Source organism: Epinephelus moara, chromosome 24 (genome assembly GCF_006386435.1).
Source record: "Epinephelus moara isolate mb chromosome 24, YSFRI_EMoa_1.0, whole genome shotgun sequence".
NCBI classification, from domain to species: domain Eukaryota; kingdom Metazoa; phylum Chordata; class Actinopteri; order Perciformes; family Serranidae; genus Epinephelus; species Epinephelus moara.
Window position 1 is genome coordinate 35,473,842 of NC_065529.1, and position 25,759 is coordinate 35,499,600.

At 41.2% G+C, this 25,759-nt stretch overlaps 1 protein-coding gene across 1 annotated transcript in view; it reads right to left on the reverse strand.

Moving 5' to 3' along the window:
- The window catches only part of necab3 (N-terminal EF-hand calcium binding protein 3), a 77,114-nt gene that overhangs the window by 46,036 nt on the left and 5,319 nt on the right, over positions 1 to 25,759 (reverse strand). The window contains exon 2 of the mRNA XM_050037239.1: positions 13,191 to 13,215. Within this exon, the coding sequence (XP_049893196.1) occupies positions 13,191 to 13,215 (25 nt within the window). The remainder of the gene's footprint in view (positions 1 to 13,190; positions 13,216 to 25,759) is intronic.

The window sequence follows — 25,759 nt, forward strand, 5'->3', positions numbered from 1 at the left end:
AAAGTCCTTTGATTTGATGACATTGCCATTTAAGGATCCTTCCTTGACTTTGAGAAGCACATAGGGTGTTGCACAACAGGAGGAGGCAGGAGGAGCAAGATTGTATTGATTACCTGTGATATTTGTGTCTATCCAAAAAACAAGCATGGATTAACTATTAATGATCAGAAGATGCAGGAGACTATTCGGTGCAAGACTCCATCACGACTTTCTAACCTATAGAAGGGACATGCCCACTGATGCTGTTATGATTCACACTTTAGGTCAAGGAAAACCTGCTTTTTTGGTCCCAGCTGGGAACCAATTGATGTTTGGTGGAAAGGCTACAAACACTTCGAAATTAGGTGCACAAACTGGAACTGAATTCGTTCCATGTTGGTCAAAAAGGTTCAAGTGAGATTTCAAGAGCTGACACATATTCATATACCTTAACAGTTTTGCAACCTCCTCAGCCAGCTATGTGTCATATTCAAAAAGGATCATAAACCCTCTCCCCCACACAGCTTGCATATTCTCATACTGTTGTATATGAAACTGCATTTGTTTCAAATTTATTACTACATTTATTCATCCTCTTCCAGTCCTATCAGAGCAGCCACAGTATCCAGTTGCTAAACAGATTCCCGATCCAAACGCCAGCTGATGCCTCTAAATGAATATATCGTTCATGCACGGCCCAACGACATATGAAGCACTCGCAGCTTCTTTAAGTAGATCACCGATTCCAGAAATAATCATAACGTAAACATTATGTATATTATGAAAGCTACTTATGACGCATTGCTCCTGTTATGTCCCCAGTTAATGTGTGGTTATTTCTGGAACATTTTCAGAGAACAAAGCAATACGTTTTCTTGGGAATAACTTAATCATAGTCTGTAAATGGATCATATCTCAGCATCAGCAAATGTTGTTGACCTGGTTTTAAAGGGAACATGAGCTCTTTGAACAAACAGGATACCTCTGTATGTCTTCTTCTCTTGAAATTAGACTTTAGAGACTTAAGACTTTTCATTTGACTTATTATTTTTTTCATATTTTACGATGGTGGTCTTCAAAATAAAGAAATACAGGTGTCCATTTGTGCCAAATTTGACGATATTCCCTCGAAGTGTTCTCGAGATAAGCAGAAGATATACTTTATAAATCCTCAAGCAGGAATTCAATTTCTTTTCCTACTCTGTTGTCATATACACACAGGCCTGAAATACACATACATGCACAAACAGAACCTATTCATGCATTAAATGGAGAGATGTCAGAGTGAGGAGGCTGCCTTGGACAGGCGCCCCTGAGCAGTTGGGGTTTGGTGCCTTTCTCAGGGGCACCACGGTGGTGCCCACGGGGCGAACTGGCACCTCTCCAGCTGCCAATCAACACTCGATGCTTGGTCCGTGCAGGGTCTTGAGCCGGCGACCCTCCGATTCCCAACCCAGGTCCCTGAGCTACTGCCGCCCCTACTGGCTTTATTGGCTTTACCAGCGGACGGACGGACTACCCAAAAATATTATGCCTCCAGCATGGGGCGGCTGTGGGTCAGAGGTAGAGCGGGCCGTCCACCAATTGGAAGATCACCGGCTGGATCTACGGCTCCTCCAGTTCGCATGTCGAAGTATCCTTGGGCCAAGATACTGAACCCCAAATTGCTCCTGATGGCTGTTCATCGGTGTGTGAGTGCGTGTGAATGGTTACTGAGTAGCAGGTGGCACCACGTTTGATAGCCTCGGCTACCAGTGAATGTTTGTGTGAATGGGTGACGTGCTGTAAAAGCGCTTTGAGTGGTCAGAAGACTAGAAAAGCGCTATACAAGTGCAGTCCATTTACCATTTAAAACTGACTGAAAAAGACAAAATGGTCAGAAAAGCTAAAAGGCTCACCAAATTATTTTTGCATGACTTCAGATTTTCTGGCATCAAGGCCATGACAGAAAACACAAAGCCAATCATCACAGCTTGGCAACAAAGTAGAATAAAAAAAAGCAGTTCAGAGACTAGGAGCCCAAAACCCAACTCTAACCATCTATCACTGGAGCAATTTGTCTGAGCAGCTGTTTCATCTAAAAACCAATACGCCATCAGTACACACTGCATGCAGATGTGGCAGAGAACACAAGATGAAAAAAAGGCACCAGCCCACTGTGTGATATCCTCCTTTAAATTGAACCAAAATCTAAGCGGTTTAAGCCTTCATACAGCCCAGTGCTGCAGAGGAAATTCCATCATTACAGCAAAATAAAAGTAGCTATAAATCACACTGTCGGTCGAGTCAAAGGCAATGTGCTTAAACTGCTTTTTAATACTCAGTCAGAGAAATCGCTTAGGAACGTCAAGGTGAGAAAAATGCTTCCATAGAAAGAGCAAGCTGGAGAAATGTGCTGATTCTGTACTGCAGCAGGACACAGTGTATCACAGTGGCCTTTTCTCCTTCAAAAAACAACTTCAAATACACTAAACAAAGTGTTCACAAGATCTGAGTAAACAAGAACCAAATGAGCAAGTGAGGAAGTCCTGTAAAGTAGGGCACAAAGTAGGCCGCGCTCTTATCTCTCCAAAGGTTAGTCCCATTGCAGCCTCTCCTAAGTGGTTTATAAATTCCCATGAATGCATCACAGCTTCAAAAGCAACTAGCATTTGCTAAAAGAGTTGGGTCTTGTTTCTTCATAACAAACTCCTATGCACTACTGTATGCCCAAACCATCTCACATTCTGGTATTCTTAGTATCAATGCTCTACTTAGTGTTCCAGCGGGCCATCTGTGAGGAAAGCTGTGATATAAGCTGCCTTTTAGCTTCCATATCCTGATTTAAGCCTCCGTGCTGCTTTTAGATCGCATACCCTACTGCTTCTCCATTCCCCACCTCACTAATGGTCTGAAGCTTGCTGGTCTCTTTCTCCACACCGGAGCAGATGTCAAGCGAGAAGAAGTGAGGTTCATTAAAAGCTCAGGAGGAAAAGAGGACATGATTTCTCCAGCAATGATACTGGAGTGTGTTTTCCATAGCTCTCTTAAATTGACATCTGGGTGAGGAAGACAAACATTTTCAAGCTAAAATTGAAATTTAGTTTTATTTTGATAGATGTGTTTTTTCGTTTCTTAACTTTAAGCTGCTACACATGAAATAACCCAACGAGATTGCTGATCTGTGACCATTTGGCCAATTAGGGTTGCGACAGCTGGGTTTTATGCAAGACGGCTAATTATCCTCAAGATTTCAAGCACATGGGAAACAGTCAGTCAACCATTAAAAGTGTATGCTCTGAGTACGAAACTTCAGGGAACACAAACTGAAACTGAGTTTGATTGAATTTGTCTCTCAGAAAATAATAAGGCTCAGGTATCAGATTTCAGGCTGACGCACATAGCAACTGTGACAATCAAACAACACTGGTGGACATGACCAGATATATGTACGACTGGGCTGATTAGCAGAAATGGGAAGCAGGTGAGTGAGTGGGCGGGGAAAGGTCAGGCAACTGCAGCGCTGATGAGGGTAAGTGGGAACAGGTGAGGAGATGAGTGGGGGAAGCTTAAGTGATTGAGGCTGTTTCTCAAAGTCAAGGAAGGATCCTTAAATGGTTGAATCATAAGGGTGCTTTGCTCTGCAGCAGCAAACTGATCTGGTGCTGATTTACATGAGAATTCATGTAAAATGGAGGCTAAGCCATGAACATAAATTACAGATCACCTGTAAAGCGTTTTAATAACTCAGTCTGTCATAATTAAAACAACTGGAGACTGGGAACGAACTGACATATGAGCCTAATAATATTCTAATAAATCAACATCATATCTGACAGGATGTAAGTGTTTCTGTGACTTCCTGTACGAACTGAAGGCTGCTGGAAACCGTCGGGAAACTGTCTGGCTTTTTGTCACCGCCTCCTGCTGCAGCCGCCTGATCTCGTCCACTTTCCAGGCGAGGCACATCTCACACAAGCCAAATGTGTGCTCACAGAATGCTAGGAAGTACTTTTGCCCTCTCTCTGTAGGATCCTTGACTTTGAGAACCACTGGAGGGAAAGGGGTTATTGGAGGGCAGGAGGAAGTTGCTGAATGTGAGACTGAGGTGAGTGGGACAGAAGAGAAAGTCAGAGGGCACCTGTGGACAGGTAGAGAATGGAAATGAAAAGGTCTGAAGGAGTGAGAATGTGGCTGGAGGGACAGGAAGGCAGAACGTGACAAAATCATGAATTGGCTATAAAGGGCTGTACATAGCCCAGTCACCAGAGGAAAATGTTGGCATTGTGTATTTCTATAAACCACAAATACATTACATTTGTATGTCAGTGTTATAGTAGTAGTATAGTATGAGCTGACTTTGTCATCAGGAGGTGGAGAGGATGGTGGAAGGTGTGACCTGTAGCTGAGATGCCTGCCAAGCTGCAGACCACTGTTTGAGACAAACAAACAACAAAACCACCATAGCTGCATTTCCAGCAGCTTTTTAGGCACCAGACATTGGTGTTTTTTAGAGACCTGTCACTGTGTTCCCACCAGGGAAAGTGCCACAAAAAGCTGTATTGTAAGCCAAAACATGATCTTTCTCTAACCATAACCAAGTAGGTTGTGGTTAGGAAAAGATCATAAAAACGTACAATCAGGGGCGTAGCACAAAATTCTGGACCCTATGAATGCAACACATTCTCACTCTGACCTTGTCACAAAAGGACGTTTGGTCATGGACTTTCCAGATATGACATGAAAGGTACCCTGGGTGCGTTGGTTGTTGACGTTCTGGAACGCCGCGTAAAGTTCTGTCTGTTACATGCATTGACTTTTTTCAAATTACACTTTCGTTTTCACAGGAAATTTAACATTTACTTATAGTTTCTTTCAAAATAAAAGCACTACATCTGTACAACACTGCCAATTTATTGTTTTTTTTTCCTTCAACAACTAACGCACATGGTTAGGTTTTGCCAACACACACGTAGTTGGGTTTAGGCAACAAAAGCATGTGGCTGGATTTAGGATAATAGAACAGGGTTTGGCTTTACAATCTTGCAGGAAGTGAACACCACCCTCCCTGGTGAAAGTCACTGGTTGTTGGACCCATCCACCAGGCCTACTCCCGACTTTCGCTGTCTTTACTTTCGTTCTTGTCCCGCTGCATTTCCCCCTGGCCATGTGAAAGGACAGCTTCTTTCGTCAGAGTCTGACGGCAGAAGTCACTGCCCAAGTGGCAGATTTTGACAACTTTGGAGTGAGAGCGGGTAAAAAGGCGTTCTCAATGGTCTTCCTCCATCCACAGCTATTCATTCTAGCATCTTTGTGGGCCCTTCTCATATGACAGCCTTTTGCATTCAGTCCCCCTTTCTGTCCCAGTCCTACACCCTTGTGTAAAATGCCAACATTTATTCTGGCAAATGGGCTACTTTACAATGTGTACAGCATACACATACAAAACCTTTTTATCCTTGGATCCACACAGAGCTTGTGAGAGAACCCTCTGTGTGGTTTGCTTTGACAAAGTACAATTTCTCTGGTCAAGAATGAGCTTTAATGCCAGTACCAAGTGACTTCTCAGCCACTTCTCAACATCAGCATTCATTTGAAGTCTTGTTTCTGTCCACCTGACCTGACGGACAGTCCAATTTTCAGTCTTCTTTTAGCTCTGGTCTTCACAAACCTCTGAGGGGTATACCAAGCAGTAGCTGCTAATTGTTTCAATATGTTCACCAGGTAGTCACTGACATTGTTCTTATGATGTCTGGTGCTGGACAAGTGGAGCTGAAGGGAACTGTAGAGTCAGGTGAGTGACCCCTTTAACTTAGATGTAGTGATTTAAACCATTGCTCATATAAAATATTGTTTGCGAAGCTTTACATTGAAGCCAACACAGACAAAATGTCCTGAAAGTGCTGTGGATGAAAAAGCTACTGAGATAGCATGCCGAAAGATCCATGAGCAAATTCCAAGTGCTGATGAAGACCATGTGATACAGCTGAAAACTCCAGGACCCTGAGCTGGGATTGTTTTCTCATACCACCAGATAATAAAAGGACCACATGAGACATTTCTCGTGCTCAGTAGATTATATATTTCTCTCAACTTCAGACAGCCTTTAAATACAAACACTGGTTTATTATTTAACGTTCTGCTGCTATGGACCTCATCTTTAATTTGTTGATATTACGTACACAGTCTATTCCCGGTGGTGTTTATTACTGGAAGATAAAGAGCAGTGATTGTAGCACAGTATATTATCTTTGTGTTTTCCTTTCATATCAGCACTCCTCGCTCCCTGCCTCTCCCCACCATCATCATGGTTTAGTGATGACAGTCATCTCAGCTGAGCTCATTATAATAAAAATCCAACAGTGAATATATTCCGCCCGAAGCCACGGAACAATTCATCACGTACGAGACCCGTCACAGCGAAGGTTAAGAGCTGTTGAGAAGTAATTGCTGTTTGGGGGCACGCTGATTACAGCCCCTATGAATGCAACAATGTCCCGTTTATGTCCACTCTCTGCTGATGTGCTTTGGCACCTTTTATCATCTGTTGTTAGACAGAAATAAATATCTTTTTGGGCAGGGCATTCTGTGCCACGGCTCAAGTGAAGGCAAGAGGACAGTTTTTATTACAGAGAGGATATTTCAAATCTCGTGTGTAGGAGTGAAGCAATATTCCTTCATAAATATGTGATGTTTCGGGCAGATTTTTCACATGGAACATTCAAATTTGTTTGTTTTTAATATAGTGCAATGTTGGAAATATGACGAGACAGTGGCAGAGCTCTGTTTGCAGCACTGTCTTTCCACTTTTAAAGTAGGCACAATAATACAGTGATGATGATGGTTTAATGTGCTATTTTTAAAATGAATGTAATTAAATGAACAACCTGGTCTAATTTCGAAGTCCTCGAACACTGCCACTTAGTCATTTATTTTCCATGTCAGACTCAAACGAAAAACGAGTTTGAAATGCAACTGGACAACAATGTAATGTAAGGACCTGAACCCACAAAACACCTTAAGTTAAGATTTTCCTCAAATTAAAATCAGTTGCACAAAACACCCTTAAGTCTTCTCCTTTAGGTTTTCGTAAATGTTCTCTTAAGTATTTGAGGTTTTCTCCTTGTCTTCGTCTTATACTTAAGGAATTTCTTAACCATTGCACAAAAGACCTTAGCAACCAAATTAAGGTGAATAAATTTATGTAAGTAAGTTGTTGCCAATAAATAAGAAAAAATGAACACATCCTGAGAACAAAGTTCTGCAACTGGGAGAAGCCAACAGATATGCATTTAATTTTACACTATAGAATTGACTGAATTAATTTTCTTTAATTAATTTCCTCCCACAATTGCAAATAAACCAAATACATCAAAGCAAATAAAGACACATTATGGAAACTTTTAGCACTGTGAAATCTCTGTTAATGCAGCCTTATTGTTTTTCCTTTACTAAGGGAACCTTTTAAGGGAATTTGTGCAACATCCTTAAATAAGTCCCTCAGCTCAGGAGAAATTAAGCCTTAAGTTTCATACTTAAAGAGAAAACTTCAGGGCCCGTATTCACAAAGAATCCTAAGACTAAAAGTAGCTCTTAGTGACGTCATTCTAAGACAAATCTTAGAATTCCTTGAATTCTAAGATTTTACTTAGAATTTTCCCTTGGTAAGATAAAAGTTATTCACAAAGCATCTTAGGCCTTAAGAGAGCTCCTAAGGTGAAAAACTGTTAAGAGGAGGGAGGAGGACTTTTAAGAAGCCTAAGAGTGTCTTAAACAGAGAAGATGGCGGAAAGACAGAGAGGGAGATATTCTCTGTATATTGAACGACAGTAATTTAATAAGACGCTACCGGCGTGATCGTGCAGAGATAATGTTTGTGGTTGACCTCATCAGGGATGAGCTTACTTTTCCCACCCAGCATAATAACGCAATAACGCCTGCTTTGGATTGCAGCACGTACCAGCGCTTCTCACACTCATCGCTTGTGCGTAAAAGGAGAGGGAACGACGCATTGATTTGTCAGGCAATGCACTCCCAAGTCTACCTCTTCCCCTGTGCTGTGATCCCGGGACCGAATTTCCCTCTTAAAACTCCTTTGTTCTCCTCCACGAGCTGCGCCAACAACAGGCACTGCTCTTCTGTCCAGTTCGGCTTTCTTGTTCTTTTTTTTCTCCATTTTTTATTCGTTGTTTTGGTCATTCTGCCAAATCAAACCGCTTTTTACAAGGAGGCCAGCAATCACAGTAATTGCTGACAGCTGAGTCTGCGTCCACCATTAATATCAAATAGATTAAGTAGTAAAATTACCAGCATGGCGAGTAAACATAACAATAAGCAAATCAATAGGCTATAAAAATCAGAGCCTACGTTCAAACATTTTGAAGCTGTGTAACAATTAATTTAATTTTGCTGAGTTTCATCATCATGACATAAAATTATTTTCACGATTACACATTTCTTAATAGCCTACAGTTTAAGTTCTATGATGGTTGATTTCACTGTCCATTCATTACTAGGAAGGTTTTTTTTTTTTTGTAACAACCAATCACAGCTTTTAGAAGACTGCCTCATACCTAGCAACGGGGTCAACTACACCTCCTCACTAAGATAAAAGTTTCTGTCCCCTCCTTGCTCAGAGTTGCTCTCAGAAACTTCCTGAATCACTCTTAAGCTAAGATTCCTTGCTATGAATTTTTAGGCTAAGTTAGGAGTTCTCTGAGAGGACTCTGAGAATCTTTGTGAATACGGGCCCTGGTGTTTTGTGCAACCAGTACCTGGAAAGCACCTTAAGGGCAGGCGGGAGGGATGGTGAATAGGTCAAACAACACCAGACTTTCACTTTCACTTAGCCATGTGCATTTGTCGCACAATGAAATAATCTAACACATATGAGGTGTTTTGCCAGCATTGTAAGTTTATTTTTGAAAAAGTATCTATCTAACGAGCAGATACTGTACATTTCCGTGAGAAGGGAAGTGTATTTTGAAAACACACAAAGCGTAAACAGACACAAATTGATGCACCATCCCAAAACGTCACCAACAGGCGCACCCAGATACCTAGCGTGTAATATGTAGACATGAAAGCCCACAGACCACATTGTGATATGTGATGATTTGGGAGTGAGAATGTGTTAAAATGAACCAAAAACAGGCAGCAGCATAAGGAACTGTTTTTATTTATAAGGGGGGAAGGGGTGGTGCAAAACAGGGGCTGTATGTCAAATAATTTTTTAAGTACTGGGGAGGGGCTTATGATTTTTATTTTCGCTTAGGGGAGGGACATACAACTTTAAATGGTTGTATTTTGTATTGAATTTAAACTCTGAACCCCCAACCCACCTGTGGGTTTAAAGACATGTTTTTACTCCAAAAATCGGCAAAATCTCAACATTTATCATAACCAGAAACGATTAAAGAGTGAAAATATTGCCTTGATTGGCAAATTTCCCATGGTCCTTGAACACATCATGGGCAACAAACGTTTCTGTCAGGAAACGATACTAAATCTCAGCTTAAAATAGTCATATTTCATCAAAATCACTTTATTCTACAAGTTACACTTTAAATTTTGTACCGCTTACACCAGGCCAGCACTGAGACCCTGCCTAATCCTAAACACTGACATTTCTCTCTTACTACCGATGAAATACAACCACACAACCTCACACAAGACTCTCCATTTTAAGAGAAGAACTTTTTTGAGATTTACTATGAATCCACCAGCACATGCTGCATAACCTACAGCTGAGTGGAACAAGTTCAGTCACTTTCCTGCGGCTTCTTTAAATCTGCACAGGCGAGACAGTCAGTCAAGTGAAATTAGATGAGACAGCTCGAGGAAACGTGGGTACCACAAAAAAGCAATTTAATCACAATACATCTCCCGGAATGAGTTTTACATCGCACACTCGTGATATATAGAAGCTGTCAGAGTATCCACGGGGTACTGAGATAAATCGCAACTTCAACAAACCCTCTTTGATCCCTTGTGATGCTTCTACGGTTTGATCACCGTAACTTACAAACCTAAAGCACCCATAAGGCCATAGGAGATTGCCTCATTTGGTGTTTTGATGATGGAGTGCTGTCTAATGTCGGTCCAAAATCTCCCATAGGTGTTTAATTGGATTGAGACTGGGTGAGTGCAAGGCCACAGCGTATAACTCACATTGTTTTTACACTCATCAAAACAGTCAGTGACCTCTCCTGCCCTTTGGATGGGGGCATTGTCATCCTGGAGGAGATCACTCCCATCGGGATGGAACTGTATCATGATAGGATAAAGGTGATCACGCTTCCCTCTAAGGGTACAAGTGGACTGAAACCATGCTAGCAAAGCTGGAGCCCCTGGATCCCCTCACTGTAGGGGTCAAGCATTCAGGCCTGTACCATTTCCTTGTTATACGCCACACATGCATTTCTCCATCTGCAGAGAATATGGTGAAGAATGACTCATCTGACCATATCACATTTTTCCACATCTCTGTAGCCTATGGTTTCTACACCATTGAACTCTCAAATATACATTCATCTTTGTAATGAGGGGTATATGCGCTGCAGCCCTCCTATACTCTCCTCTCTCTGTGTAAATGTCGACAGACTATTGTCGCTGAAACAGTCTGATCACGTCCTACACTGACATTTTCCGTCACCTGAGGAAGAGTTGCTTTTCTGCTATATATTGCACGAATGCACGAGCATCGAGGTCATCAAATGTGCACTGTCGGACACAGTATCCGTTTGCTGATGTCTTTCCCATAGATCTAAATGCAGATGTCACTTCACTATTCCTATTGAAATACTAGCCAGCTGAGCAGTCTTTGAGACTAAAGCTCCTGCCATCCGTGCCCCTACAATGAACCCTTTTTCAAAGTCACTTAGATCTTTTTCTCTCGACATCGTGTGACAAAATCAGAACTGAGGCCGGCTCAGCATTTTTATACGAGTCACAAAGCATGTTTGGATGATAATTTCTTAGTTGTGCACTTTTGTGGAAGCATTTGCATTTGTTTTGTTTTCAGTGGTGATCCTAAACTCTGGGGGGGCCCCAGGGATAGAAGCCCATCAAGGCCCCGTTTCATTGCATTGATTGCTACAACTAACATTACATGTATGACAGTTACAGGTGGCTGGCTGAGTGTCCTAACTAACTTTATCTGGCTGTCATACGGTAGCCAGAAGGGGTTTTTACTTGTGTGTCAGCTCCATGCAGAGCCTACGCCGTAGCCTACACATGGGAACTGCCCATTGGTCCGACATCCCATTGTTCCGACCATATTAAACCCATTGTTCTGAAGTCCGTTACGAAATCATCATGATGCCCTGTGGTTAAGGTCTGGTTAGGTTTAGGCACAAAAACCACTTGGTTAGGGTCAGGAAAAGATCATGGTGTGGGTTAAAATGAAAAAGAAAGTGACAAACACATAAGCCGTGAGCCTGCTCTGCCTCAAGCCTTTCCCAGCTGACCCAGAGCCGGTCACGGCGCACCATACGCCCGCCGCGAGCCGTTCAGCACCGCGGACAGTCGGATTAGTGGGATGTCGAACCAATGGGCTGTCGGACCAATGACATGGACCCCCTACACACATGGCCTACAGTATGCTGTTGTGAGCATTTATACTTGTGCTGTGGTGTGTCTGTGTCACCTGGTTGGTGGTGGGATTTCTGTGAAGTGCTGTAAAGTTTAATTGATTCAAAACACACATCAAACACACATTAAACATGGCTCAATAGAGACAGTTTCAAACACAAGTACACAAATCAGCTTCACTATAACTCGCAGCATTCACAGACAAACACTTGCCTTGATCTGGACACATTTCCCCCACAAATACAACATGCTAATGTTTTTAGCACAAGCCTATGACATTTTACATTGTATAAATTAGCCTAGCAACTAGCTAGACATTTCCTCCACTCATATGAACTCAGGGACAACAGCAACATTTAAGATTCGGCTCCATTACAACTCACAAGGTTCACCGACAAAACAACTGTCTTATACTAAACACATTTTCCAAACAAATACAACATACTAGCATTATTAGCACAAGCCTATGGCATTTTACATTGTAGAAATTAGCCTAGCTAACTAGCGGAGATCTCCTCTACTCATATGAATCCAGGATAAATCAAACACAAGACTTAAAATGCCATTTTGTTGAGGATTTATTGTCTTCGCAGTTTATTGTTTCTCATCTGTGAAATTAGAGTAAATTAAAGCTTTGTTTCCACTGAGGGAAATGGTTTCAGCTTACAAATATAGACAGGAGGTCTGCGTCGCAGCAATGTGTAGTCACATTTCTGGGGAAGTGCATGTCAGGCAGTGTAGGCTCTAGGTATGGTGTTGACAAAGAAGCATAAATCCCACTTTAGGGAGTTATGAGGTTTATAGTTGCCATCGGAAAATGTGCCAAACGTTTGTCTCTCCTGACAGTACGCCTCTGTATGTTTTTACACTCATTTATTCAGGTTTTTCCTTTAATTTGTCAGATGTATGTATATTAAATTCATGTATATGCACCACATTGTGGCATCTACAGTGCAAGTATGTGTGGGTGTTTATAATGTTGGCACTGGCCTGTGTATTCTGTGTCATTTCATGCCGCATCCTGATTGGTTTGCAGACATGAACAACATGAAGACAGGTCTGCACACTGACGTTCCCTTATGTGCCGTTTATTAGCACATCCACAAGTGATGTTCCGAGCTAATGCTCTTCCTCAGACTTAGCTGTGTGTATAAAGACGCCATCTTTAAATATCAGTCAATCTGAAACACATACCTGCCAGCATGGGTGTACGTGTGTGTACAAATTTTGTGAGTATGACAAGTTACCTTGTTAGCACTCGCTAATAAAGCCATATTATGAGGGACTCACTGCTAAAAAAAAAAATTAACTTGGCTCAGCCCGTGTTAACATGACTCACATTCATTTGTAAACAGCACCCAGTCATCTGTGTCGACACTGACGGAGGGGTGCTTTATTTTGTGTGACACATTCTTCCAGTCGTGGCTATAATCCAGCATCTTAGCATCGTTTTTAATTGGGCGGAGAAACTTGTTGTGCATGAGGAGGAAATGAGCCTCAGTTGAAGAGTCATTCATGCAAATCCACTATTTCTCCACCCCAGATTGTCTGAGGCATAATAACAAGGAGAAAAATGTGGGGAAACGACAAGCGTGCATTGTGACAAATTATTCATCACTGAACACATTGTGTTTACTCACCGTTTTTGTCTGCTCGGCGGAAAATCTGAAAAAGAAGAAGGGGGAGGAGAGAGTTATTACCTCTAGTCAGGCATCACTAAAGAGGTTCTTGCAATGAGCAACTTATTAAGAATGATGGCAACAATTACAAATGTTTTTAACCCTGTTGTATAAGATTAATTTGTTCAGCTGCAGAGAACAAAGACACACCAACAAGGCCATTCACGTAGTATCCTGTGATACACACACACACACACACACACACACACACACACTTAAAATATACTGTACATATATACACACGTGTGAGTCATGTTAAATGCCAATTGGCAGTGTACGTCAGTTAAACAATTATCACTTCTGAAATAAATAGTTATTCACAGGAAGCGTGAGGGGTTGCAGAGAGGCTAAATTGTCATTATCTCAGTCATGACTGCACAGAGGAAACATTTTTGAAATCGTATTCTACCCACACACAAACTACATTATTGTATTGTACTAAAGTGCATGCTTAAGACAAACACTGTGCAGAAAATAAACATTCTTTGTAGTTTGGATGTGCAAATGAATTGAGCTGTATTGTTATTTTCTGTTTTACAGTCTATTGCTCTGTTTGTTTGAATGTTATGCTTGGTTTGATTTTGTTAGGCTGGGTTTAATGGTGATACTGTAACTGTCTCATTTAGTGTAAGTGTGTGATTTGTGGACTCCACTGTACATTTCAATATGGAGGAGGAGTCGTTGCCAAGGATTTGGATGGGGATGGAAATGAACAATTAACAGGAGAGTAATGGCCACAAGCTGAGGCTCATCAATAGTGTAGAATTAAGCAGGAACATGAGGCCGGCTGATCTCCCTGAGCACTAGAATTCACTGAAAGGAGTGGTTCTATTTAAGAGGTCGACTTCAGGCATCAATCACCGCTGCTGCTGCTGCTGCTGCTGCTGCTGCTGCTGCTACTTTTGGCTCCTGTTGGAGCTGATTGTATTCACAGGTCAGTGACTGCAACTGCAAGTTTAAACACGACTCCAGGGCGTAGCCATACATGAATCAACACACGATTTTCACTGCATTTTGTCATACAAATCACTGTACATTTATTATGTTGATCTGTTCTGTACACACGACATCTATTGCCCGCCTTAAAGGGGAACTAATGTTTTTTTCAACCTGGTCCCTATTTTCCGATCTACTTTTGTCTAAATGAGTGATAGGATGTTCAATATTTGACATTTCTCCAGTACGAAGCTCGGGCTGATCTGCCTGCAGCCCGTGAGCATGCGCTATATTAAATAATAGGGCACTCAGACAGTTGTTATGTTTCCATCCAAAAGTGATTTGAACCATTGGGAAATGCGCATTAAAAGAAATACGAACCCTGTGTGTTTCCATTAAACGTACGGACTTTGGTGAAAACTACGAACTCGCGCGAGTTTTCCGCAGAACCGGAAACAAAACAAGTCTCGCATTCTTCTTCTTCTTCTTCTGCTACGTTTTCTGGCGGTTGGCAACCAGCTTGTAAATGCATTACCACCTTCCCGACCCGGAGTATGGATATCACCATGGAGGGAGGTGCGCTACGTCAGACTTAATTCAAACATACTGTTTCCATCCCCCATTTTGCGAATCAGCATTTTGTCGAATCAACCAAAACCCAGCTAAAGCAAGCGTATTTTAGTTTGTGCAAATCAGGGGATTTTAATTCAAATTTTGGTGTTTCCATCAGAATTTTCTTATCCGATACTTATAGATGCGCATCTAAACAGGCTGATGGAAACATGGCTAGTGTCCAGTTGGTCAAAATTGGGTAAAAATTCAGCCATGACTACTCCAAACAGAGTAATTCCTCGCGTTTGTAAGGTCACTCCAGCGGTAACTTCCTGCAACAACTCAAATCTCGCGAGACGTGAGATTTCAGAGCCAGACTTTCACTCTCTGAGTGTTTTGACTTGCCACAACAAACACGTCCGAATTTTTGCCCAACTTTGACCAACCCGATCTGGATGAGCCATTTGAATTTGATGACCGCCCGTATTTCTTTGAACACGGATGCAGAGCTCATTGAAACGGAAGAGCGCATGAGGAGAGAGAGGGAGCAGCAACAGGCAGAGGAACATGTCCGAATCCAGCTAAAGGTAAACGCAGACGTTCATTTCTCCTTTCCGTTATGTTGTCGGATAATTATACTAACAATCTGAGCCTATCTGTGTGGAAAAAATGCACTTCTAGTGGACGTATTTTGACGTTTGATGCTGTCTGAGTGCCCTATTATTTAATATAGCGCGCGCTCACGGGCTGCAGGCAGGTCAGCCCTAGCTTCGTACTGGAGAAATGTCAAATATTGAACATCCTATCACTCATTTAGACAAAAGTAGATCGGAAAATAGGGCCCAGGTTGAAAAAAACATTAGTTCCCCTTTAAAGGGTTTTTTGGGGGAGTTTTTCTTTATCCGCTGTGAGAGTTCGAGGCCAGAAGGATGTTGTCTGCAGTAAAGCCCTCTAAGGCAGACTGTCATTTGTGATATTGGGCTTTATTAATAAAATTTAATTGAACTAAATGTCATAGAAGGAAAAGCACAGGTGCAACGAACCTTATTAGAAATGTCTGAATTACAGTTAGCTGCCTAGCTATCAAGCTCGCTCACCGCTTCACCACACAGCCATCATTAGAGTTATTAATTACACCTGTGCTTCTCCTGTCATGACAAGTCAAAATGTCTGCAATGAGACATGTCTACTTGAGCGACTGCTGCTGTCAGCCGCAGCTATTTATTTATCCATGCGCTGTTACTGTAGTTACACTTGTAATCATATCAATGTGTTGTTTGCTCTTTTGCTGTTTAATTTGTTGTTGTATAAATACAGACATCGCTGAACAGTTGTATGAGGTCTGGCTCCTTTCACTCAATCCCCACTGGGGGTTTCTGGCGCTCTATGAGATGGCTTGTGATTAGCGGGGGAGGCTGTAACACTGAAGTCAGTTGTGTTTATTATAATAGCGACTATTATGAGGATGTTTCTGAATGAATAAGGGATAAATGGACTCTTAAACATATTGCTAACATCTCAAACAGTACTGCCAGACTGGGTTGTGTGGTTGCACTACGCATGAACTGGGGGGCCCCATAAAGAGAGTGGGCCCTTGAACAATGTGTTGGGAGGAGAATGGGCCCTTATGTGTGATTGCCACCTTGGATATATGCCTGCATTCAAAGAGGAACTCTCATTAACTTTAAAACAGTGCAATTTGCTGTTGTTGTTTTTTTTTCTTTTTTTGTAAAATAGTCATTAGCATCTATAACAGAATTGAATGCTTATTCCAAATAAACTATAATAAACTATTAAAATTGTCAAATTAATAATGTCTTGGGGCGCCTGGTGGCTCAGTGGATAGAGCAGGCGTCTCAATGTCCTTGCCGCAGCGGCCGTGGGCTCAATTCCAGCCTAATAATAGCAAAAAGCCACAATATTTTTGTGATATACAGATATGCAATGTCATATGACAAAATGATATGTGTACACTATAATAGTGTGCACTGGGGCCCATCTTAACGACCTTACACCACTGGTTTTAATCATTAAAAACTGTGCTGTCACAATACTGGAATTTCTAACTTTAATGCAATACCTTGAAAAATATTAATATTTTTGGCACCATTTTCAATACTACAGGGGAAACTGACATTGAGGGGACAAGAATTTTTTTTTTAATTAAAAGCCAAATATAACAGACTAGAACATGACAATGATTTTTCTTGGTTTGTAGTAGAGAACAACAGAATAACTGAAGTTAGCATGAACAATAATGAAAACTTTTATACATTAATGAAAACACAGACACAAAACCTCTGTGTCATTTCAGATTCTTTACATATTTACATAATGTAGCTAAGGTACGACCTCTACTGAGCCAGCAAGATGCTGAGAAGCTTGTTCGTGCTTTTGTTTCCGGGTGTCTTGATTACTGTAACGCCCTGTACACTGGCCTACCTAAAAGTGCCATTGCAAAATTACAGACCATTCAGAATGCTGCTGCCAGGGTTTTAACTAAAACTAAAAAGAGACACCATATAACTCCCGTTATCTGTATCCTACACTGGCTCCCAGTGTCTTTTAGAATTTATTTTAAAATCTTTCTCTTAATGGCATCGCCCCCTCGAACCCTGAGATCCTCTGCAGCTGCTCTTTTAACAGTTCCTAATGTCAATACAAAAACTTTTGGGGATGCTTCTTTTAGCGACTACGCCCCAAAAAATATGGAACACCCTGCCTTTAAATATTAGACTTGCTGGATTAGTGGACAATTTTAAATGACGATTTAAAGAGTATCTTTTTAATATAGCCTATAACCATCTGTTTTAATATTCTTAATATGTATTTTTTATTATTATTATTTGCTTAATTAATTCATCTTTTTTTATATATATATTTTCTATTTATTTATCTTTTATATTTATTTTTATTCTTCTTCTTTCTCCTTAAATAAGTGTCTGTAATTGTATGGTTTTATTTCTTTGCCGTTTGTCTCTACCGCTGAATTGTAAACCACTGTGTGCTGCATTCTGTGCATGAAAGGTGCTGTATAAATAAAGACAAATGAGACAAGTGACGAGAAGACGGCACAGTGACTGAGCAAGAGGAGGCAGGGCTATGGGGGCACTGTAGCGGTGTGTGTTTCAACTCGCCGCCAGGGAAAAGAGAAGGCAAGAAAGTAGTATCGACACTGTGGAAAATGAGTATTGAAACCATTTCAAATACTCAGAATCAATATTGATAAATCAGTATTGCATATTGTAGAAAGTGTAAAAGCTGTACCCCTGAAGAATAAGGAATATTACTAAAATGAATGTAGGTCTGGTTGACTTTTGTGCTTTCAAGGATCTGCTCTTTCTTGCTTGTGATAAACTGACAGTGTGATCATATTCCTCTGATTGTAAGACTGGTCCGGAGCTGGCAGGGATTGTTGTAATAATTGTCATGGAGACTTATGTCGGATGATAAAAAGTCTATTTTTATCAGAGCTTTAAAAATTCACAACCACCACTGACAGCAGCTCTACAACACAGCCTTGCTCCAAGGCAGAGGATAATAAACTTGACACAGATCGGCTGAAAACAACAACAGAATGACTTCAGTGCAGATGAGTGAGTAACGCGGGGGAAAGCAATTTGTTGGCCGACATGAGCAAGACACAAGGCCATACAATATGGCTTATAGCTGACCATATGAGGGGTATGAGTCAGCTACGGGCAGTCTTGAAAACAGGGGGCTGCCTCCTGATCAACAAAGGAAAAATCCAAATCCAGCTGGAACATCAACACACAATGTGACTTCAAAAGACACAGAGATATTAAAGAAAGAGAAAGACGGTGTTTTGTTCGTCACTCCAATATGTTATTTTCACTCACAGCGGGATTGAAGCAGGATCTGAGAACCACAGACTGCACTGGGCAACCGCACAAATGATGAGACAGGTTTTAAATAAGTCCCCAGAGTCACCATAATCACTAAACCACTTATCTAGACTGAAAATGAAGGTTAGTGCCCCCAAAATGCCTGTTATAATCATCCATTCAATTAAGTTGCATGCACACACAACTAAACTATGCTGGATCGAGCTGAAGTAGTTTTAAGTAGCTCTTGAAAATCAAATAGATGTTTACAATTGGCAGTTTGGGTGACAGTTTTAATGAGCACCTTTGTTTTCATGTCCAATATGTGGTTTAGATAATTGGACCCGACTAGGGAAAACCTGCTCCATTATAAATCACTGTCAACTACAGTCTCTGTGACCCCATGGCAACAATAAATGTGGCAAAGCTATGAAAATAAAAGGCAGAAAAACAACGTGAACAGAGATGTGTTCAAGAGATTGACATTTGAATTACAAAAAGCTAATGCCATCCATGTTGTAAAATGTGTGTAGGTTGCTCATTTGTCCTGTCGGGGTCACTGTATTGTCCTGGGTGTCTGTCAGTATAGGTAGAACCATTCGTGGGGGGACAGGTGTTGCTAGACGGGGGAGCACATATAGTTTTTTGAACGCAACGCCAAGCCAAGTTAAGTCAGGTGTACGTTGCTCAGTGTAATGGTAAAAATTTGTACCTTTGAATGGTTTATTGACACAGATTCACTAATGTTTGCAAGTTTTTCATTGAAGACTACAGCTGTGATAAATAAATGATGCACCAAAAAAGAAGAAGAAGTGGACTCTTTGTTTTCAGCCGATGAGCAGTGGTCAGTTTGGTTAGGAAAGCACATCAATTAGTAAGTAGCCTGCCTGTCTTTAGTGGCCCTAAGTTTAGGCTTAGCCGCTATATTAAAAGTTAAAAAACTATGTGTGTCCTTCCTATATTGACAGACAGCCCACGACAATACAGTGGCCCCTACAGGACAGATGAACAACCTACATACATTTTACACCATGGATGGCTCCTACCCTGCGCTTGCAATCATTTTCTTAATGCCATTATCTTGAGATAAAGCTTCTTGTCTTGTCATAACAGGAAAATATGTCGATTCTTAATAAAGAAAGACCAATTTCTTGAGATAACAAGATCATATATCATAAGAAAATGGCTTTTGTCACTGGATAGTTATGGATAAGTCGAAAATGAGTTAATCACACACCTGATTTTAGCCTTCAAGATCACTGTCATGACTGTCAGAGAGGATTCATAACTGAACCTTGATTGAAGTACAGTCTGATGTAGGCATGTCAACGGGTATCTGTTAATCGGTTAACTAAGTAACGTTAACTAACCAGCTGTCTTTCAGCATAGCCAACCACGGTTAACCACCAAGAAAAATTTTGACTGGTTACAAATGTTGTTCTAGGTTGCTACTCTTCATGTTACCTACTGGTGGGAGCTAGTTTTAGTAGTTACTAGTAGTTTCGTAGTGGCCAAACAGTGGTACTGCAACTTCCGGGGTCCGTCACGTGATCCCCGGTGAAAAAAATACCTTTTCTCATAGACTTACATGGTGAAAGAGACGTCTGTAAATCAGTGGATAAATTCATCTGAGCGTCACAACTCGTTTCACTATCAGGATATAGTCCATTCGGTCCAATAACATTTGGAAAGTCTACAAGAGAGATCTTCTTATCCCCATTTAATTTAGCGGAGCGCTAAACCGGAAGTTAGCCGTTCGGCCGGCGGAAGTTTACCGCTCGGTCGCGCTCGGCAGAGCTCGGCCACCGTAAGTCTCTAATGCGCATGCTCTATGCGCCGCACAGTCAAGGCTATTCAAGAGAATAGGCCGTGAGGTGAACACAGTTATCGTTTCATCTTAACTTCATAAAAAAGATCGATACATGTTCAGCTAATCAGCGGGAGTTCGTAGCTCATAACCCCGCAAGAGTCCTGTGATCGGGGTCGTAATTCAGCACTTGTTCCGTCTGAGCGTATTGATCAGTTCCGCCTGAGCGTAATGAGATTTGGTACGCGAGTGGTGGCACGGCCGTCACGTGATTGCGCTAAACCAATAAGGTACCCGCATTTCGTGTCGCCATGGTTTCATTCAGCAGAGGGAAAACAGACCCGGAAGTCCTCAAAAGAGAGCAGAAATGAGCTGAAACAGCGATATTCGCATCGCCGTGTCCATGAAACACGATGAGACAAATAGACAATAAGGTGAACTTAGCAAAAATGTCTTAAAACACATTTGATTCAATACCTGGGCATAACCGACGTATTATTACATTGACAGCATAGCTACAGAAGACGAGAACGGCCGTGTATTTTTTATTTTTTTGTGTGCACTGTTATCTCGTGATAACGACTTATTATTTCGTTATCTCGATATAACAAAGATTGTTTTCCCGTGATAATTGTCAAGTCTGATGATTGCGCACTGGTTAATGTGATCGTCTTGATTTCAGCCTACAAGAGCTGCCGTGGTCCTGCTAGATGCCTCCTGCTGCTTGCTGTTATCATTAGTCACACTTCTACTGTTATTATACACATGATTATTGTCACATACCGTAGGCTATATTTCCAAATAGTCGCCCGGTGGCATACAGCCGCGGGGCACCTAATAGCCGCCGGGGGTGTGACCCCATTTTGTGTATTAAAGCTCGCGAGGGCTGCTCTCTCCCTGCCTACAGGGCTGAGGGACTGTTTGCGCTTTAACGCACGGGTCGGTGGTGAATCGGCGGAAATCAGTTTCTGTGAGACTTTTTCTGATTCACCTTACGGCCTAGAAGGCTGAGACACGGGGTCAAACAGTCTATGGGTCACACATGGGGGGATTGCACATGCGCAGTAACATCTGGTCGGCACTTACTGTCACCCTCCAGAATCGCAGCTCAAGTTACATTGCGCATGTGCAATCCCCCCATGTTTGACCCCGNAAACAGTCTATGGGTCACACATGGGGGGATTGCACATGCGCAGTAACATCTGGTCGGCACTTACTCACTGTCACCCTCCAGAATCGCAGCTCAAGTTACATTGCGCATGTGCAATCCCCCCATGTTTGACCCCGTGTCTCAGCCTTCTCTTGAATAGCCTTGCGCACAGTGCAGAAGTAGTGCTGCTAGTAATTGCTCATTTAGCAATGGTTTTTTGATGTATGTATCTATACTTATGTATATAATGGTTTTCTTAAGTGTTTTGACGATGCTGTTATGCCTATCGTGCCTAAACAAATTTTAAAAAAAAAATTAGCAATGGTGGTGCGCGGTGCAGAGCAGCTTGGGCTAATGTTAGCTAACCAGTTGAAGTTGGAGGGTGGGCAGTGAGCACTACATTTCCATAAAACATAGATAATAAAACATATGGAAAGACATTTACATAAAGCATTAGAGCTTCATTCTCTCTAAATGGATAGTTCTGTGACATGAGTTGCTAAAACTAACACTGAGTCAATGGAGCACCAGACTTAAAGGAAAGGCCGCTTGTCTTTTTACATAATTTTGCCCTTTTTTTTTCTTAAAAATTAAATGGTTAGTTACCAGCTATTGGGTGTCAGGCTATGGAAAATAAAATTAACTGAAACTGACATCCCTACTTTGATGCATTGATCAACAATGGGTAGCCACTTCTTGATCTGACATTTTCAGCTTCAATCACTTTCTTCACTTGTCAAGACACCATCTATGCATGCTAGCATGGCACTACTGATCTCTGATGAACATTACCCAGCCAACATTTGTATGTGGGCCCAATGGGCTAAGAAATGGGTGCCTTATGGGATTGTCCATGGGTTCCATAATGGCCCCATGCCAGTCGCCCTCATGGTTGGGTTTAATCAAGAAGGCCTCACATAGGTTATGCTAAGGCTACTTGGGTATGGAGTAGGTATGGGCCCAAAATGGGCATCTTATCTGGGGTCCACTTGAGTAAATCCACCCATGTGGGCATTTGGAATAGGGCCGATGTGGAACCTGTGGAACCACATACACATGTTGGCTGGGTATAAGAAAGAAGAGGAAACAGCCTTTTGTTTGTTTGTGCTAACAGATTTATTATTTTTGTATCTCGAGATCACAAAATAATTAAATTGTTATCTCGACATGATGGCATTAATGAAAGTGATTGCAAGCACAGCTGTTCTTGGCCTCTGTACAGTTTTAACTTCATAATGTTTAATCATACAGCAAACAATAATTTCTTTAAGCCAGCAGTTCAATAAGACTATGATAAAGCAGATTACTGCAATACAAATGCAAGTTATTTGTTCAAGCTATTCCCATAAGCAACAGTTATCAACCTGAGGCCCAAAATACAACTCAATCATAGCAAAGCAGCACTTAAAATGAAAGCATACAATCTGTTCAATCGATTCTCCTCCACTCCCTCAGTCTGTTGTTTCTATTGTTAGGCAGCGGTCAGGACTGACATGCTCGTCAGCCTCAACCTATAGGTTATTAATAACAGCACAGCCTGCCCTTCATGTCCATTCTCCATAGGTCAACAAGCTCAGGGTCCGCACCTCTGCCCTCTGTCTGTCACTGTCTGTCTCTTCACTTCAGTCCTGACTAATAACAAGAGCCTGCCCGGCCATTTTAAACCACTTCACAGCACATTCATTACTTTGTTTTTGATTCGTCTGTCTAGACTCGAAGGTGGCTGCAAAGCTGCAAATTACCGTCTGTGTTATTTGATAAAGTGAATAGCTTCTTTAAATAGGATGGTGGTAGGACACTTTGACCCACCAACCCTCCTTATTCATTACATGGATCTGAAACTCATAGTCTACCTGCAGGTTTAAGACATACTTGCTTTAGGCTTCTGTACAGTACAGTAAATCTCATTTTCCCATCTCAGACAGTCTACGTTTTCCCCTAAGCTGCATTTTTCTCCCTTCTGCTCAATTCAATTGAGAACGGTTACAGTAGAGTGAAACTTGTTTGTTGTTTGGATGTGTCTTTGGGCTCTCTGGTGTCAGGAGACGATAATGCATCATTTACAGCAAGCCCAGAAAAGGTCAGACCTGCTTCCCAGAGCGCTGCTGTTCTGATGTCACGGTGGCAGGTGTTAAGACAGTGGGTTCTCTCAGGCTCTGCTGACACACTGTTTCGTGCAGGGCTTTAGATGTGTTTGAGGAAAAGGAAACTGGAGCTCATGATAATATTTTATTGAGTATGTTCTGCATGCCATATATTCCTCTTGGCATTTTTTCCTCTCGGTGATTCACTGAGATGTACAGTATATTTCTTTCTGTTTCTTTGCATGCCATGTTTTTTTTTGTTGTTGTTTTTGTTTCTCCCCCTCAAAAGCAGCAAAGCGAGAGCAGAAGGAGAAAAGATGAACATGAGGAGAGGGAGGACAGCGATGCGAGGGAGAGAAAATCAGAGAGAGTGCTGGTGATGGAGGAAGCCTCAGAAATGCAGAACCATGGAGACACAAAGCAAATACAGTAGAAAAGCAGCAACAATGTGGATTATAAAACCAACTCCAACTGGGGCTGGGTCAACGTATTCTTATCCCAGGTCGCCAAATACCGACCTGTGGTACCAACACTAAAGGCATCCTTTGGTGTCTATACGAGGCAACCCTTTAATGTCTGTATGAGATGCAGAGCTGTCTCCTGGGTGAATCTCACTGTAACACATGGTCACAGTTTTCAGACGATTGCAGTTAGGTTTAGAAAAAACATTGTTTTGCGTTACAATAAGTATGTAGTCATCCCTGCTTTATCCTTATTGGAGAAAGTTCGTAGTGAAGCTCAAACTCAAAATGCTAACACACCATTGAAACTCCTGCAATAGAACTGGTTAATGAAAGTGTACATTTAACCCCCAAATCCCGGACATGTGTAACAGACGTGGTAAGGGAGATTTTTCCATTGTAAATGGAGTTGCCCATAGATGACGGAATTTTGGATAGATGTTTGACGGGTAGTGCAGGAGATATTATCAATTCAATCAACCGAAGATCCTAAATGTTTTGTTTTTATTTATCCAAAAGGGTCATAAAATAAAACACAGTGAGTTTTTTTTGATAGATTAGTGCTTTCTACAAGCCAAAAAGATATACAGCATTAATATGGAAAAGCACCCAGAGTATTGGGCACTGGCCTTAAGGAAAGATAAGATAAATAAAAATTGTTTTCAATGTATCCGGGGCCCATTTATAAGATATCTTTGGGGCAGAGATTTATCTTGTTTGTTGGACATAACAAAGGAAGCATAATCAGAACTTCTGTATTAAAACTTAATTTAACTTGTTCTATACAAAGTAATATATTACACAGTATGCAATGAAGGATTTGTATCATTGTCTGTCATACAGAACCCCCGATGTTCTGTTGTCTTTTTTTTTTTTCATTTAATAAAATCATTATTATTATATTAGTAGTAGTAGTAGTACATTTGGTATTCTATATGTTTTTTTTTGTATAATGTTGAAAACCTAATTAGCAGATTGTTAAAAAAACAAAAATGTAGTGATGTCAGTATGCGACAGACGGAGGTACGTTACGTAACGTTACATGTGGCATTGCATTTTGCTCCTGTGGAAATCTTCTAAACGCCCATCTATTTCACTGTGGCTTATGGGTGTTAGGATGTTATGTCCTATCTTAAATCTTATTTTGTTTTATTTTATATATATTTATTTTTCATCATACATATGCGTATGTATGAATGTAAATGTATGTATATGAGTTGAATTTCCCTTCGAAGATGAATAAAGTTCTTCCGATTCTATTCTATTCCTTGTGTGTGTATGTGCATGTATATGTATATTTAGTGTTTAATATGTACATATTTCTTGACTATTATCTACTTTTTTTTTTTTTTTTTAAACTTTACTTACTTTACTTTGATCATTTATTTACAACCAAACTTTGTACTCATTCCATTCTGTTTGTCTTGTTAAGAAAAATAATTTACTACTAAACTATTATTTTCAAATGCAGAGACATTGTTCATTGTTTCTGTTCTGTTGGTTGCCATATCCTTAATAAAAATATATTTTTCTAAACAAAACAGCACTGACTTCCAACATAAACCACCCTGTCCTCCCACCCTATGCAGACTTTTTCATCCTCTATACTTCGTCATTTGCTCTGAGCGTCAGGTATTATACACTGGAGTAAGCTAATAGCCCGCTGTGTCTCATACAGACACCAAGGGGTGCTTT